The following is a 16,875-nucleotide window of genomic DNA, read 5'->3' on the forward strand; positions in this document are numbered from 1 at the left end:
TCAAACCCCCCCCCCCCCAAACTCTCTAATATAACACCTAACATAACAAATTTATTGTTTGACCAAAAAAAAAAATTTCTCGAGTAAGCTACACAGTTTATTAATGCAATTTGTCCGAAAACGCATGTAAGATGAAACAACTCGAGTCATCCAACTACGACAAAAGTGAAGCAAAGTATTATGGTTAAAAGCATTTACCCTTGCACCGAAGAGTGAGGACTTTCCGGCATCCCGATACAAAAAAGAGAGGAGAAAAATTGTATGCCACAGAAGGTTCATTCAGAAATGCTATGATGCTCACACTTTGGACTTGAAATTTTTTATTGGCAGTGGTTTACATTGTAACCACCAGTGTACGCTGTACCAGAGGTACCTCCGAGTTAAATCGAAGGGTAGGGTCGAATCGAAAATTTATACGGAGGTCTCCAGGAGCAAAAAGCTCAATGATATCTCAGCAAACAAACTCAAATTACACTAAGATTGATACATGGATTCCGACCATTGCCGTCTACTTTTTATCAGCAGCCTGCTTTAAGCACTGGAGCACGGCTTCTCTTGTCGGCATTGCAGGAATGGCTCCTCTTTCTGTTACTGTGAGCGCACCGCATGCATTCGCAAAGAGTAGAGCTTCTCGCAACCCCTTCTCGTCCTGCAGGTAAGATTTTTATATACTGCCGAGTTCCAAAGGAGATGATACAAACTGAAAGCATACAAAGATTCTACACTACATACAGAATTTATGGTCTTCGGAACAGAACATTTAAAGTACGAGGACCAAGTCACATTCGAATTGAAGTGTATGAAAATATTCTATAGGGAGATTTATGGATGATTTTTCTCAATTCCGTGAAGAACTATGCGTACCTGAAAAAGACTCAAGTTAGAAGCTATGCTGTTGAGTACCCCACCAACGAATGCATCACCAGCACCAGTTGTGTCAACAGGTTTAACTTTAACACCACCAACCCGGCCATGGAATTTCTGAGAGTATTTGGAGTGACATCAATTTTCATATTACCAATCTTTATGAAACCGAATAAAGTGGAAGACAAAAGGCAAATCACATTCCGAGTGTCCAACAATTATTTTCCTCAACAAAAATATGCGTCTTTATTCAAGGATATTTTTTAGTCAACAGCCTCTTGAACAATAATAATAACAATACGATGACAAAAAATTTCGTCTTCACAATAGCAGGGACTATCTCAAAAGGACTCATTGAAGTCGAGAAGTGACAACATGATTAAGTGAGTTCTTTACCACGAGAGACAAAAGATACTGAACACAGAAAGATCAAATATATTTGACAAACTTACCTGTGTGTAATATCTGCAACCCTCTGATCCTTCAGTTACTACCAAAAGTCTAAGATTAGGATGAAAAAGCTTCGTTAACACCACATTATCATCATAAGGATCATCACCACCTGTCAGGAATCTAATCTCATCCTCACTTATCTGCAAGTTTGAGGAAACACCAGATGAGAACCAAGGATAAAGATACAAACAGCAGATTTGCACCTAAGCAACAGTTACCGACTTCCGCAATTTTGTTTATTCAGGTACCATACCTTGATAATATCTGCTTGGTCCCATATACTCATTATGCCTTTCCGTGCGGCATCTTCTGATGGCCACAATGGCAATCTTAAATTTGGATCATAAGAAAGGATGCAACCAGACTTCTTGGCAATTTTCATTGCAGCAATATGGGTTGACCTGCTCGGTTCATCAATCAAACTAATTGAACCATAATGGAAAATTTTTGCCTGCAGATGATATTGTTTGAATCAGTAAATTTCCGACAAATGGGTAAGCTTCATATATTCGATGCACTGTTTCCAAATCCTAATCAAAATGAAAAGAAAAGCACACCCTCTTAATAAGATTTATGTCAAGCTCTGATTCATGTAGAAGCATATCAGCACTTGGATGACGGAAAAAAAGGAATTCACGCTCTCCGTCAGCTCTGAGTGTAACAAATGCCAATGCAGTTCTTGCACTGGGGTCAAATCGCACGCCAGAATTGTCAACGTTGTTTTGTTTTAAAATGTCAGCCAACATGTATCCAAATTCATCATCACCTACCTGTAATGCAAGTTGTTATAAGTTAAATCAAGGAGCCACTCACATTCGAATATCCTTATCAGATTTGAGAAAAAGGTTAGTCCGAAATATATATTAAAACTAAAAAGGAGCTCGACTGCAGAGATTGGATGTAAAGGAGGTCCACTGAAACTGAGAGAAAACATCGTTCGAATACATGTCTGGAGATTGTGAAATGGGTTAAATACACAATATGAGAAAGATACATATTTGAATCATGCCATGCTCAACAAAGTCAATATGGAGTTGAACCGTTGGGGGGTTTCAGTAAAAAGGTTGAAAGCGTCTTTCTATGTTTCATTATTCTTACACGTGTGGAACAAAATGTTATTAGAGAAATCCTTCTTCTTAACAGAAATCCCAGAAAGAAAGGCAAAAGCCAAGGGGAGAAATTAATACCAGCATCCACAGAATCTAATGTACCTTGCCTATGAAACCTGCTGAACCACCCAGTCTTGCGATTCCAACAGCGACATTAGCAGGAGCACCACCAGGAGCTTTCTTAAAAGCAGGTGCTTCAGCAAGTGAAACTCCACCAACGGTGGGCACAAAGTCAATTAGCATTTCCCCAAAGCAAACAACCAGGGACTTGTCATCTTGTGACCCTCCTTTTTTATCTGAGGATGCGTCTTTAGAATCTTCACGCAAAACCAATTTTTTGTCCAGAGCTGCAGTCACATCATTTAAGCAGTATTAATGAAATTGCAAAGAAGTTCAACAAGCTTTATCTACGCCTCGATGTTACATATGTAATAGTCGGCCATGGACATACGTTTAACGTTAATTAATATGAAAACTTTCTCATCATCTATGCAATTAATAAAACAATACAGTAAGCTAAAAATCACACAGTTGCTCCAACTGGGACTATGTTAGAATTAATTCACCTTCTTTTATCCAATTTTGGTACTAAATCTAAAATTACAGATTAACCGACTCGGAAACTCGAAACTGCATGTTTAGTAAACAAAAATTGTTCATCTTTACAAAGCATCTGTTACCCGACTACCACACACATGTGCACAGTGCAGTGTAAATCGTAACACACAGTGCATCTATACGAAGCAAGAAACAATATTTCGAATACAATAAGATGCCGAATCACATACTAGAAAGCATATACACCCATAACATGATTTTTTTTTTAAAGAAGTGAATTTTTAAGAGAGATTCACAAGTGGGTAAGCTATGTAAGAGACATTTGATCAAACACGTAAAGAAAAAGATTGATTGCTGCGAAAGATAGATCAAAAATACAGAAACCCAATACAAAGAAATGCCCGAGAATTCAGAAATCATCAATCTTTTCTGCAAATCAACGATCTTTCAGCTAACACAAGTAACTCGAAGAACCCAGATGTGAAATCTCCCAATATAATAATAATGGATTGAAATCCCAATTTTAATCAGGACGTCCGTATACGATCAGAAGCATCGTATATAATCAAAAGACGGAAGGAGGACTTAACGAACCTGGGGCGAGATTATTAGCCATCGCCGGAATGGAATTGCAGAGATTGAAGTTTAATGAGAGAGCAGAGTATGCAAGAAGAAATGGAGAGAGAGAGAGAGAGAGAGAGAGAGAGAGAGAGAGAAGGTTCGGTGTTGGTGCAGTGTTGTTGTAGGCTTGTTAATAAAGGAGAGGAAGGAACGAAAAAAGAAGGGAAGGAGAGGGAGTAAATTTGCGATTGAGTCGGCTGAGACTCCAAATCAAAAGCTGTTTAAAAGAAAGAAAGCAAACAAGCCATATGATAATTTGTCGGAATTTTTATGGGGCGATGTTATTCACATGTCTGTTTTTATTTTTTATATATATTTTTTCGTTTTCTATCGTTGAATCGATTAATTAAAAATAATCACAAGGCAAAAATAACATGGATGTATGAAAAATAGAAATAAGGATGTGAATAGCATCTATTTTTATAATAATTCATATCACATCCTCAACTTATTCTTACCTGTTTTGGCTAAAATCTTGTCTACCTTTTTTGTATAATTATATTAATCACGCGTATATTCAATTCACGTGTTAAATATAAGAACCAGTTGATATTTTATAACTTTATAATAAGCTGAGTCTTCCCGACCCTTGGAAATGGTGGATAACCGTGGCTTGCCACCAGTTGTCCTCCTTTTTCAAAAAAAAAAAAATCTATGTTACATTTTAGTATCACTACATATCAACTCATGCATTAGCTGATTAAAATGTATATTACTTTCTCACCTTTAGAGTTTTTTTATATTATCAATCTTGTAATTTTAAATTACGAAAGAAGATTCGAATATCAGTGCAAATTGTGAGCATATAACTCTAATCAATTTATCTACGCTCATATTTGCTTTTTTTTATTTCAAAGTGTATTTTTATACTTCAATATATTTACATTAAGTCAACAATACTGATCAACTATAGATAATATATTTTACACTAAGACTAGAAAATATAGGCAAAATAACATAATAATCAACAATAACAATTTTGACATCGAATTTGTGATGTACAAAATCAAACTTAAAACATTTCTCCTAGAACAAAAAATATGCCACTAAACTATATTATCAAGTGGCACTATTTTCTGAAGTTTAGTATCACTACATATTTATCAACTTATATGTGAACTCGCGTGATCATATTTTATTACGACAAAATAATTGTTGGTCTATTTCTAGACAACAAATAGAACAAAATAGAAGAAAAGTCTACGTGTAAATTATAAGAACAAATTTAAAGTAATTTTTAATCTTTAAATAATTAATGTATACTTGTATGTATCCTTCGTATTATATGGTAATGTATAATATTTTGTCTTTTGAGCCACGTCGGTCTTGAAGGGTCCGAGTGGAAACTGATTTTCCTAGAAAACTTTGAATCCTTTTATGTATAAGTTATATAGCACTTTACGAACAACTACAGTAGGCAGCTGGTCGATTGTCCATATGTGAGATAATTACATTTTCTGTCTTCTCATGTTTTCGTTCAATTTAAATTCATAATTTTTATGATTGGTTTTTTAGTCAAAATGGTTTTTGAAATTGGAATGATTTCTAGAGGTGGTTTATGAATTTGTCTACCATCAAACATTTTGATTATTTCGTAAAAATACCTATTAAATAAGGATAAAACAAAAACAAAAACACCCTCAATTTTTGTCAAAATATTTGACCCATTGTTTATTAAATTGAGAGTATTATTGTCAATTGAGTTCTTATTTAACAGAATATTTCACATAATGACTAAAATGATTTATGGTGGACAAATTCAAGACCATTTTTATCGATTTCAAATAGGAAAATTTTATTTGAACCCATGTAACATCTTTTTACATCCAACTTACTATCTACACCCATATTATTATTAATTAAACTATCTGACACACCCCGACCAAGATCAGGGCATGCTGGCCGTCACGTGAGAGTGACGTAACCATGTGCACAGTGCGGAAGCTAAGAATAATAATAAAAGTACGAATAAATAAAAACCAAGCTATACACTGAGTAGATAACATACATGTGCAAGCATAAGTGTGAAAAATAATATTCAGAACACAGAAGACCTAGTGCAGTCCATAGGAACAAACACTAACGAAACACACCCAGATGTGGTCCAACACTGGTGATAATCTGTCAGATATGCCGAGAATTCCTCGAGAGCCACCAAAACCGCAATCCAAACTAGAACCTGGAGGGGCGCAAAACAGAAAGTGTGAGTGGGAAAAAACAAAACTTTTCAAAACCATTTCATTAACAAAGTTCTAACCCCTCGCCGTCAAACCTGTATAGTTTCCCAAAAAAATAGAATATGTACACATATAGAAAACATGCTCAGAAATATGCCATGTCGAATGCCTCTACATAAACTGTAAGTAACCCAGGTAATGTCAATCAATGCAATGTAATATGTCAGCCGGAGTCACCTAATGTGACCTGTACGGCTGAATCTAGAGCTCAAATCTCCAACTCACTAACTATACCTGCACACGAGTCGGAACCACCTAAAGTGGTCTGTACGATAGGACTGAGTGTAAATAAATACGCTCAAGTGCTACGATCACGTGAAGACTGGGCGAATAATCGCGGGTCACCTACGAGTCGGAACCACCTATAGTGGTCTGTACGACAAGACTGTGCACCTAACTTGGATCCAAGATGAGCGTGTGGTGCGGGAGGTGAACATCATGTGAAGGACTGTGTCCTACTCTTGGCGGGAGCACTAACACCGGGGGTGCAGGTTATGAGCTCTCTATGCATCTCATATCACTACTAATCACAAACATAAACCATAACTTACCTGGCACTTACATGTGCGTCCGCAGCACCAAACATACATATATGCAACTACTAATGCATAATTAAATAGGCAAACGCAATGCATGGCATTTAAAACATATAAACGTTTCATTTCATTTTCTGGGAAAACCACAAGTATATAAGTATATACGGAAAACCAAAAGCCCACTCACTGGTATGTAGAAGGGTCGTAACCCCCTTACCTCAAGTGACTGCGCTCGTCCTCGGGATAGGTCTCACCTATATGCGAAACAACTATAAAAACGTTAATTTTAAAGCACATACCCAAAACTAGGTAATAACTTCTCATACAATGCTCAAATGGGGTGTATGAATACACCAATGTGATCTACTCAACCTCACGAACATCCCCATATTTTTAAAATAATTTTTCGACGCCTCACGCGCCTCCACGCGCAAGCACGTACCTGGCACACTGACGGCGTCAGTTAACGCCGTCAGGAATATTTCGTTAAAACTAACAGATTCTGTTAAAGTTAACCTAACACCGTTAGGAATATTCCATCCAAACTGACGGAATATTCCGTCGTCTTCTCCGGCTAACCTCCGGCATCGTTGCCGTCACCGGAAAACTGGAAAAACTTCAAACCTTTGTTTCTCACTCATTTTCACCCAAATTTCATGAAATTGGTACCAAAATGAAGCTTACAACTAGTAGAACAAAACCTTACCACTTTCAAGCACTAAAACCAACGGAATCTCGCCGGAAAAACTTCACAAAATCCGGCCAAACCTGCAACTCACGATCCCGACGTCCAAAACCTTCAAACGAACCACCCCGAGCTTCCTAAAGACCTCACCAAGCTTCCTATAACCCTGAAATTCCCAAAAACACATGATTTTACGTGTGCATGAACAATGACCAAATCGGGGATCTTAAGTTCGACGTGAAAACGAAGGTTTCCTTACCTGAAATGGGTATGGTTGAACTCGTATGGACCTCACGAACACAAAGGTATGGTTTTCTTCCTTGATCCATAACGTTTTCGAGTGATTTGGTTCTTGTCCGTACATAGGTGATGAAGAAAAGGGAGAGAGAGAGATACAGGACAGGGCAGAGGATGAGAATGAGTGTGGGTGTGTGTGTGTGGTCCAAAAGCAGCCAACCAAAACCCCAAACAACCACACAACGAAACAAAAATACTAGGGGCAAAACCGTCATTTTACCCCTACGGTACGAAAAATCCGGGACGGACTGTCACACTATCAATATCTACTTAAACCCAAATTTAATATATCTAAACTACCCTCACAAACCCAATTTAATATATTAATTTATCTATAGACCCATTTAAAAACTAAAACTCCGAATCACTGTCCTGCAATTCATTCAAAGTGTGCTTTATCCGAATTGGATTCCCATTGTTCTTATCCCATTGCGGCTTCATAAAAAAGACCTATTCAAACTCACTCACTCACTCCCACTACCACAGTAATTAAACTCTACTCCATAACTCAAAATCATTTTATAAATACACATACAGTAGTAATGATAATTATATAAAGACATAAATTATATAGAATGGGTTCTTTTGTCTGGTTTGTATGTTTATTAAGCCCAAATGCTTAAGTTAGTATTAGGGCTATAGTGTCATGAGTTCTTCTGGACAATAATTGTTGCTTAGTGGCATTTCCAAGAATATATCCATTATGATTGCTCGCACAATTCATTTTCCCTCTTAAGGCCTGCGAGAGAACGATTCCTCGATTCAAAGCCTTAGGCCCTCAGTTGTCTTGAGAATCGATGATGGATTTATTAATAAATTTTAGTTTCATTATTAATTTTATTTTGTATTTGATGGTAATTATGCAATAGGATAAAAAAGAAATTTCATATTTAAAATTTAAGCTGGGTGTAGAGATCGGTTATATGGATTCAAATAAAATTTCCCTTTCAAATATCAGGGACCAAAGTGAGGAGTTATGTCAATCTCATACACAATTTTAGCTAAAAAGCCTTTATGATTGCATAAACGATTCATGATTTCGCACTAACATCATACAACCGTTAAGTCAATTTGTCCAATTTGATTGCTAATTTGTTTTTTTCCCACAACATCACTTAACGACCAATTTAACACATTGACTAACAATTTTATGACATCGGTACGAAATCATAAACTGTTATATGAAATTGAAACTCCAAATAAACCGCAAAATATTCTCTTTCCAAGCCAGAATTCGTCAAATCCAACTCATTGCAAGCTCTGATCTGACTCGAATGGTTTGACTCGTTTTACATAAAGAAGTGATCTGGTATTTTATTAAGGAATAGATTCGGATGAAATTCTAGGAACATGCGTGTTTATAACACTTATGTTCCAACCTCTGATCTGACTTCGACCCACCATTTCATAATTATATGCACCCAGGTATAGCAAGGAAAATGATTCAAAGGTATATATTGGTCTCCGTCCATTCCATCAGCGGCATTATTTGGTACCCATCTTGTTTAAAAACTTTAGTTAAGTCTGTCACTTTAGTTGGATAAAATTATGGGATAAAACACAATCATGTGCGATAATAATCCACTTTTATGAATTAACTTACTAATATTATAAGTTATTGGGTCCGTTTACGCTATCTCAATAAAAAAAATAAGATATTGGTACTATTTAATTTGAGCATTAAATTGTAATGCAAAAAGGTCTAATTATTATATACTTCCTAAACAATGTAATCTAACGTCCATTTTAAGCAAGAAAACAAAAGAAATCACAATTAACGGAAGTGGAAGATTGTTTCATTTTATGCTTCAAATGATTAGGCAAAAAACAACCAAAACCCTTCATTTTAACAAAAAAACTTCACATTAGCATAATCCGTATTTAAGCCATGCAGCTAAAAACAACCAAAACCCTATATCCTAATTAAAGATATTAACTAAATGTATATGTAATTAAATGGAAACAAGGAAATGTTTACCATATGTGTAATCGTAAGGTAGGTCCTTCAGATGCAACATGATTGACTTTTGAAGGTTCCCTTACTTCTTGAAGCTGAAATTTCAACAGTATTCCATGCACCAAAAAATAGAAAAAATTAGCCATCAAATGTGGAGCATTCGAAATCATCACATGTTGAACGTTGAAAATTTATCATCACATGGTGGGATGGAAATTCAGGAATATAAACAATTTAAAGTACCTTACATTTGAGCTGTTTATTTATTTTTGCAAGATCTTTCTCCTGTCAATTTTTTCAAAATAATATCATATGATCTCAACTACTAATTGGAATTTGGAAGAGGAGAAAAATGAGAGAAAGCTTTCTTTTTTTTCTTTTTTTATTTTATTTATAAATTTAGAGTAATTTTGTTTACATACACAAAATTAATTATAGTGTTAAGGATAGAACTCGCTTGTATTTGAAAATTTTCTACCGTGTAACTGATTCAATACATTACTAGAAAACCCACTTATAAAGACTATTCATAGGCACATCTCCCTGCACTTATATTATAAGGTTCTTCATGAGACATACTCTCATCTCTCATAACATGACGTGTTATGTGATCAAAGAGATAAAGAGAAAGGAATTACACAACATAATACACCTAAAAGTTACTTTATATTAAAGAATATATCGTCAATATGGTTAGTTTTGTATGCCTAACGACATTATTATTGGCCATTTAGTACTACGGTTTATTAGTATTTCTCCTCACTTATAAGTGAGAAATCTTATGTTCGATTCTCATCAAATGCAAATTTAGACTATATTAATGCTAGCTCATTGTGAGGCATAGCCACTCACCCCACTCTCTTAGTGTAGATAATATCATTTGTTAAAAAAAAAAAAATTATTATTGTTTAACAAATATTTAAACCTTTCATCGCCCTTCTAAACTTGTAAAGGAGGTCAATTGAACACATTGCAGTATTGCACGTCAATTGAAACATTATTCTATGCACGTAGTTTTGACCAAATTTCAAGACAGAAGAACGAGAAGAAAATCTTATAATCATGATGTTAAATTCGAATCAGGATTCTCTTTGGATTCTTTTTGTGAGGATCCTGGAGATCCTCAAATCATGTTCGTTTATTGTACATTGTGCAGTCATAGATCATTTTAAATACTTTTATTTAAAATAAATATGAATATTACCTGATAAAAACTGGTCGTACAATATACAATGAATAAACACAATTTGAAAATCTTCTCCGGAGAAAATCCTTAAACTTCACGTGATTTGGGGCCAGGGGACACAGAAAATCGCATATGATATGTAGGAGGACTGGGATGCATGGTATGCTAGCAATGCATATATTTTTACCTTTTGGCGCAGTTCTTCTAGTTGATTATACGTCATCTGCGTCTGCATATACAAAAGCAGGAGGACAAAAAAGAGTACTGTTGGAACAATAACAATATAAAATAAAGGTGATTAGTATATTTATATGTTAATCCAAGATACAGAGAACAGGGTCTATAAATGGAGTTGATCAAGAAGCACAAGAAGAAAAATCAATAATATTGTACAGTGCCACAAAATTTATGCCCAATATTGTTGGTTGATGTGAAGTATAGTCGTGATAATATAGGTGGTGCTTCGTTTCGCTCCAAGAAATCCTATATATACAATTATAAAAACAATTGACACTATAGAGAGTAGTCTAATTACGTACTTACAAGCACAATGTCTTTTTTTTTATTTTTTATTTTTCGGATGTAAGATTCATACTTTCAACATTCTACATTTCTTTTTTATTCTTGGTCAAAATCTAAAAGTGTCTTTACCTTTCAAAATATCATTTTCCGTCTTTCTAGCTAGATTGTATTTTTGCAAGTGATCAGCCACCGGTAGATGAAGACGATCGAGATGGCATGCTCAATCGTGGTAAAACACTTTTGAATCTTTAATAATAAACATGTATAACATGCGAGACTCTGTGCAAATTAAGAAACCTGAGCTAGTTCTGAGTGTGCATGTGTGTATAATGCTACATTTTGCTGGTATACCTTTTGTTGTCTAGTTTTTGAGAGACTTCTGTCAAGTTGTTTCTCAAGAATAAGCAGTTCTTTTAGGCGAGGCGTTTCCAGATCTTCTCCATGCTAGAATTCTTCTATCCCACATCGGCCAGAAGGCTTGAGAACAAACCCTTTAAATAGAATTATCCTACTCTAACTAACACCGAAGCCTTTTGTATTAAAACCCCACACCTGGTGGATTGAGCAGGTGGCCAAGTGGGGACAATATCGGTGTTGTTGGAGTGGGCCCATGGCCTGTCTACCTGAAATTTAAGATGGTACCCGAGCCAAGGGACAAGCCCATACATCCACGTGAACGGGTGTGGATCCCCTTTGACCATGCGTGAATGGGTGAGCCTCGACTTGGCTCCACATCGGCCAAGAAATGCCATGTGAATGGGTGGGTCCCCATTGGCCCTGTGCGAATGGGTGAGCTCCGGCTTGGCTCCACGTGGTTGTCGATGTGTGGAACTTCACGTGTGACCCATAAAATGGGGTCTCACGTGCGAGGGCGTGTTGGAATTCCTCTATCTCACATTGCCTAAAAGGCTTGAGAACAAGCCCTTTATATAGAATTACCCTACTTTAACTAACACTAAAGTCTTTTGTATTAAAACCCTACACCTGATGGATTGAGCAGGTGGCCAAGTGGGGACAGTATTGGTGTTGTTGGAGTGGGCCCATGGCCCATCTACTTGAAATTTAAGATGGTACCCGAGCCAAGGGACGGGCCCGTACATCCACGTGAACGGATATGGATCCCCTTTAACCGTGCGTGAATGGGTGAGCCCCGACTTGGCTCTACGTAGGCCAAGAGATACCACGTGAATGGGTGGGTCCCCATTGGCCCCGCGCGAACGGGTGAGCTCCGGCTTGGCTCCACATGGTTGTCGATGTGTGGAACTTCACGTGTGACCCATAAAATGGGGTCTCACATGCAGGGGCGTGTTGGAATTCCTTTGTCTCACATTGGCCAAAAGGCTTGAGAACAAGCTATTTATATAATATTACCCTACTCTAACTAACACTAAGGCCTTTTGAATTAAAACCCCACACCTGACAAATTAAGTAGGTGGCTGAATGGGGACAGTATCAGTGTTATTAAAGTGGGCCCATGACCCGTTTACCTGAAATTTAAGATGGTATCAAAGCCAGGGGAAGGGCTCGTACTACCACGTGAACGAGTGGGTCCCCTTTGACCCCGCGCGAATGGGTGAGCCCCAACTTGGCTTCACGTAGGCCAAGAGATGCCACGTGAATGGGTAGGTCCGCATTGGCCTCGCGGGAATAAGTGAGCCCCGGCTTGGCTCCACATGGTTGCCGATGTGTGGAACTTCACGCATGACCCATAAAATGTGGTCTCACGTGTGGGGGAGTGTTAGAATTCATCTGTCCCACATCGCCCAGAAGGCTTGAGAACAAGCCCTTTAAATAAAATTACCCCACTCTAACTAATACCGAGGCATTTTGCAATAAAACCCGACACTTGACTGATTGAGCAAGTGGCCAAGTGGAGACAGTATCAGTGTTGTTGGAGTGGGCCCATGACCCGTCTACTTGAAATTTAAGATGGTATCAGAGGCAGGGGACGGACCCATATATCCACGTGAACGAGTAGGCCATCTTTGACCCCGCGCAAACGGGTGAGTCTCGACTTGGCTCCACGTAGGCCAAGATATACCACGTGAATGGGTGGGTCCCCATTGGCCCTGCGCGAACGGGTGAGTCCCGACTTGGCTCAACGGGGTTGCCGATATGTGACCTATAAAATGGGGTCTCATGTGCAGGGGAGTGTTAGAATTTATCTGTCTCATATCGACCAGAAGGCTTGAGAACAAGCCCTTTAAATAGAATTACCTCACTTTAATTAACACTTAGGCCTTTTGTATTAAAACCCCACACCTAACGGATTGAGCAGATGACTAAGTAGGGACAGTATTGGTGTTGTTGAAATGGGCCATAGTCTGTCTACCTGAAATTTAAGACTCCAAGCAAATGCCTAAATATGTGGGAGTAAGAATTGATTGTATGTTTGAAAAAATGGCACAAAAGAACAAATAATATGATTGATTAATAAGTTGAATCTGATGATATTGTATATATACCTCTATGAACTTTGAAGAGACTATTGTTTGACCTTTAATCTTGAGACCTCTTGATATAGTTTCTGCATTAAAAAAAATAAATGATTAAAAAAATATTGATCGCATCAAGAAAAGAATGCCTTTCATTCAACAAGACCACTATAGCAAAAAGGGCACTAGCTACTGATATGGATCAGTCCCTATACTGTGTAGCAGGATCGGACTTCACACCTTAATAAGGTTTGCACCACAGCAGCTATATGGATCTTTAAGTTCAACACACTATAATTCTAGGGTGCGTTTGTTGCACCGGACTGTCTCGGATTGGACTAGCTGTTGGGACTAACTGGACTGGCTTAGACTAGACTAAACTGGACTAATTTAGTGAAGCGTTTGGTGCAGTGTTAGACTATAAAACCGGATAATAAACAAACTATAATATTATACCATTTAATGCATATATTATAATATATTATATTATTTAATGTATGTATAGTAACATTTTATATTATTTGATGCATACATAATAATATTTTATTATTTATTCAACCTTTTAACCTTTTTTTCTCCTGGTAAACTATCACTCTGTGGAATCATCTCTTCTTTCCTCCTTCTGGCTCCGTCCATTTCTTCTTTTCTCCCTCATTTTCCTACACAACGCAGGTGTGAAGCTCATCGCAAATCCTTCAAAAACAAGCTTATCATCTTCACCCTCTTGCCGCCATTAAGCATCTCCACCTTCCTCATCCTTTTTTCTTCCAAAAATTTTCAGATCTCTCTCTTCCATCTAATACATGCGTTGGCTTCTCCGCCTACAAAGCCATCTCGGAATTTTCTGGCACGGGGTTGACTTTGAATTTGGTGGTTGGATTTGGTTGTTGTTATTGTTTTTCGTTTTTAATTTTTTTTTTAAATTTTGTGGTTGGATTTTGAGATTTAAGCAACGGGTGAGGCTTTTGTTTCAGATCTGGGGGATGGGCAAATGGTGTTGCAGAGAAGAACGCTTGCAGACGATGCAATGGGCAAACGAAATAGATTTGGGGACGGGATTAGCAATCCCATACTTATCGGGGATCCCCGCTAAGACAACCTAGCGAAAGACTTAGTCGGTTCGAGTCCGACTTAGTCTCATTAACGGTAGTCCATGTTCGCATCAAACACTAGCTAGCAATCCCAGCTAAGCCAGTCCAATCCAAGGAAGTTTAGTGAAGGCAAACAAACTCCCCTTATAGTGCTAGGTCTCACTTATATCCAAGTTTTTTTTTTTTTTTTGAACAAACAATATTATCTACACGAGGTGGGGGAGTGGGTTAAGCCTCACAATAGACTAGCAATAATGTGGTCATAGGTATGTGTTGCAACTGAAACGACGTATATTGTATTAGAAAAGTTTGATTCTATCCACACACATTTTTTTACCTCTTACACACTCTAGTTAATTTATGTCCTTTGATCCTCTACAATTCATTTGATCTGACAACCGAAAATTAAAAATTGTGTGCAGAAGGTAAAAAAGGGTATGTGAAAATTTTGGTTTACCTGACATTACCCATAACCAAAAGACTACATCTTAATCGACTTAACAAACAATAAATCAATCATAATTCATACTAAAATAATATGAAAGTATTCAAATTTCCTAATACATAAATACCAAAAACATAAAAATATACAAAATTGCTTGGAGTGGCTTGATTTTAATTAACTAGGCAGGCTGAATATATAAAACCAAGCAACATTCTTAGGATATATATATATATAACTCAGTCAGTAGACGCTCATACCACCAGCACATGCAAACACAAATGCAAATAGAATTTTATCTGACCTCCTTTTATTTATTATTTTTCTTTCTTTTGTCAACACTTATTCAAACCTTGTTATTATTACTTTTCTTATTTCTGCAGCATGGTGTCATGTACCAACATAAATCTTTATATATATATATATATATATATTATTTATTTATTTATTTATTTGACCAAATGATGCCATGGACCATTCAAATTCCTTTATATTTTATTATTATTTTTTCTTAGGGTGCAGTCAACACCACACATTTCCAAACTTTTTATTTTTTATTTATTCACATGTGCCTTACCATTCCATCAATCCCCCTTTTCTATTATTTTTCTTCATTCTCTGTCAATCTCGAAACTCAGGGCTAGTTGTGTTGTTGTGGAGGTTGCCCAAATTCAATTCAATCCAAAAGGCTACCAGATACTGACGTTGTTCTTGCATGACCCAGGGAACATGGCATCGCAAAGCAAGAACCTCCATACAGAGACATAGATGACAGCGGGGTTGATGGAGGCACAAGAGAGGGAGGCCTGTGTGGAGTCAGTCCTACCATCACCATTTCAGACAACTGAGGATTCATGGGAGTCCTCAAGATCTGTTGAAAACAACATGATATGGGTTTTTAAGTTTGATGAGATTCTTCTGGATCTCTGGAAACCAATTATCAAGTACGAGTTTTCTCATATTGTGACGACTACAGGTCGTAAAATTTCAATTCTCACCGAAATTCGGTGGGATGCTTCTGGCGCGGTGGGAGAGACAGAAAATGGACATACCCTTTTATTCTGTGAGATTTTAGCTGACAGAGGTGAGAGATAGATAGTGCTTCACCTGATTTATGGCGTTGTGCTTTCCATTGACATGAGAGTTTCTCGTGCTGATAACGTGTTGTAAAATTGACGGTGTGTGTAATGGAATAAATATAACAAGACACAAAATTTATAAGGTTCCTCTATAGTCAGTGTGACTGGAGTACATCCTTGGAGCAGCAGTCGTGCTTTCATTATAATTTAGAATAATAAGAGTACAAATTAACTCTCTCTATTATCTTCTCTCATCTTCCTCTCTTTTCTCTCTTCCTCTTCCGTGAGCCTTGTGGTTTCTATGTGTTTGCTCTTATCCTTAACATTCCTTTTTATAGGCACAGATGATAATGCTTGTTGCCAGCTAAGCTATAGTGTCCTAAAATGGTTGATATAGTCATCCATTACATCATTTAATGGTCAACCATCAATGTTTACAACAACAAGAGAATTATAAGAAACCAAGTTTTTGTAAAGTGGTGTTATGGTTTGTGGTCACTTTTTAAGAGACCGAGAAAGGGAGTGAGAGAGGGGAACGATGACAAGTTCAAGGATACATGTCGGACTGTGGACATCGTACTTGGCATTTCCCAGTGATAAAACAGTAGAAATGGCCTACCATGGTGCAATTTTACTGTAGTCCAAGAGGAGGGGATCAAGTGTGGCTCTAAGCCATCACTGGTAATCCTAGTGGACATCATTATTGGTAAAGTTGAACCTAACTTTAACCACCCTGCAATAGGACCTCGACACATAGTATAGCTCCTAAACGCTTGACCGCACAAGAAGCTTTGGGTTTTGGC

General features: G+C 37.3%; 1 protein-coding gene across 1 annotated transcript; it reads right to left on the reverse strand.

Moving 5' to 3' along the window:
* Positions 1–303: 303 nt before the first annotated feature.
* Positions 304–3,805, reverse strand: LOC103960497 (probable fructokinase-7). The gene is made up of 7 exons (XM_009372982.3): positions 3,579–3,805; positions 2,529–2,773; positions 1,875–2,087; positions 1,571–1,768; positions 1,317–1,457; positions 865–981; positions 304–649 (listed from the first exon to the last, which is right to left on the reverse strand). The coding sequence occupies exons 1-7, from the start codon at positions 3,598–3,600 to the stop codon at positions 509–511; spliced, it is 1,077 nt and encodes a 358-aa protein (XP_009371257.2). The 5' UTR covers positions 3,601–3,805; the 3' UTR covers positions 304–508.
* Between the last annotated feature and the right edge of the window lie 13,070 nt (positions 3,806–16,875).

The sequence above is a fragment of a genome, unplaced genomic scaffold (genome assembly GCF_019419815.1).
Source record: "Pyrus x bretschneideri cultivar Hongxiangsu unplaced genomic scaffold, Pyrus_bretschneideri_v1 Contig4, whole genome shotgun sequence".
NCBI lineage: Eukaryota > Viridiplantae > Streptophyta > Magnoliopsida > Rosales > Rosaceae > Pyrus > Pyrus x bretschneideri.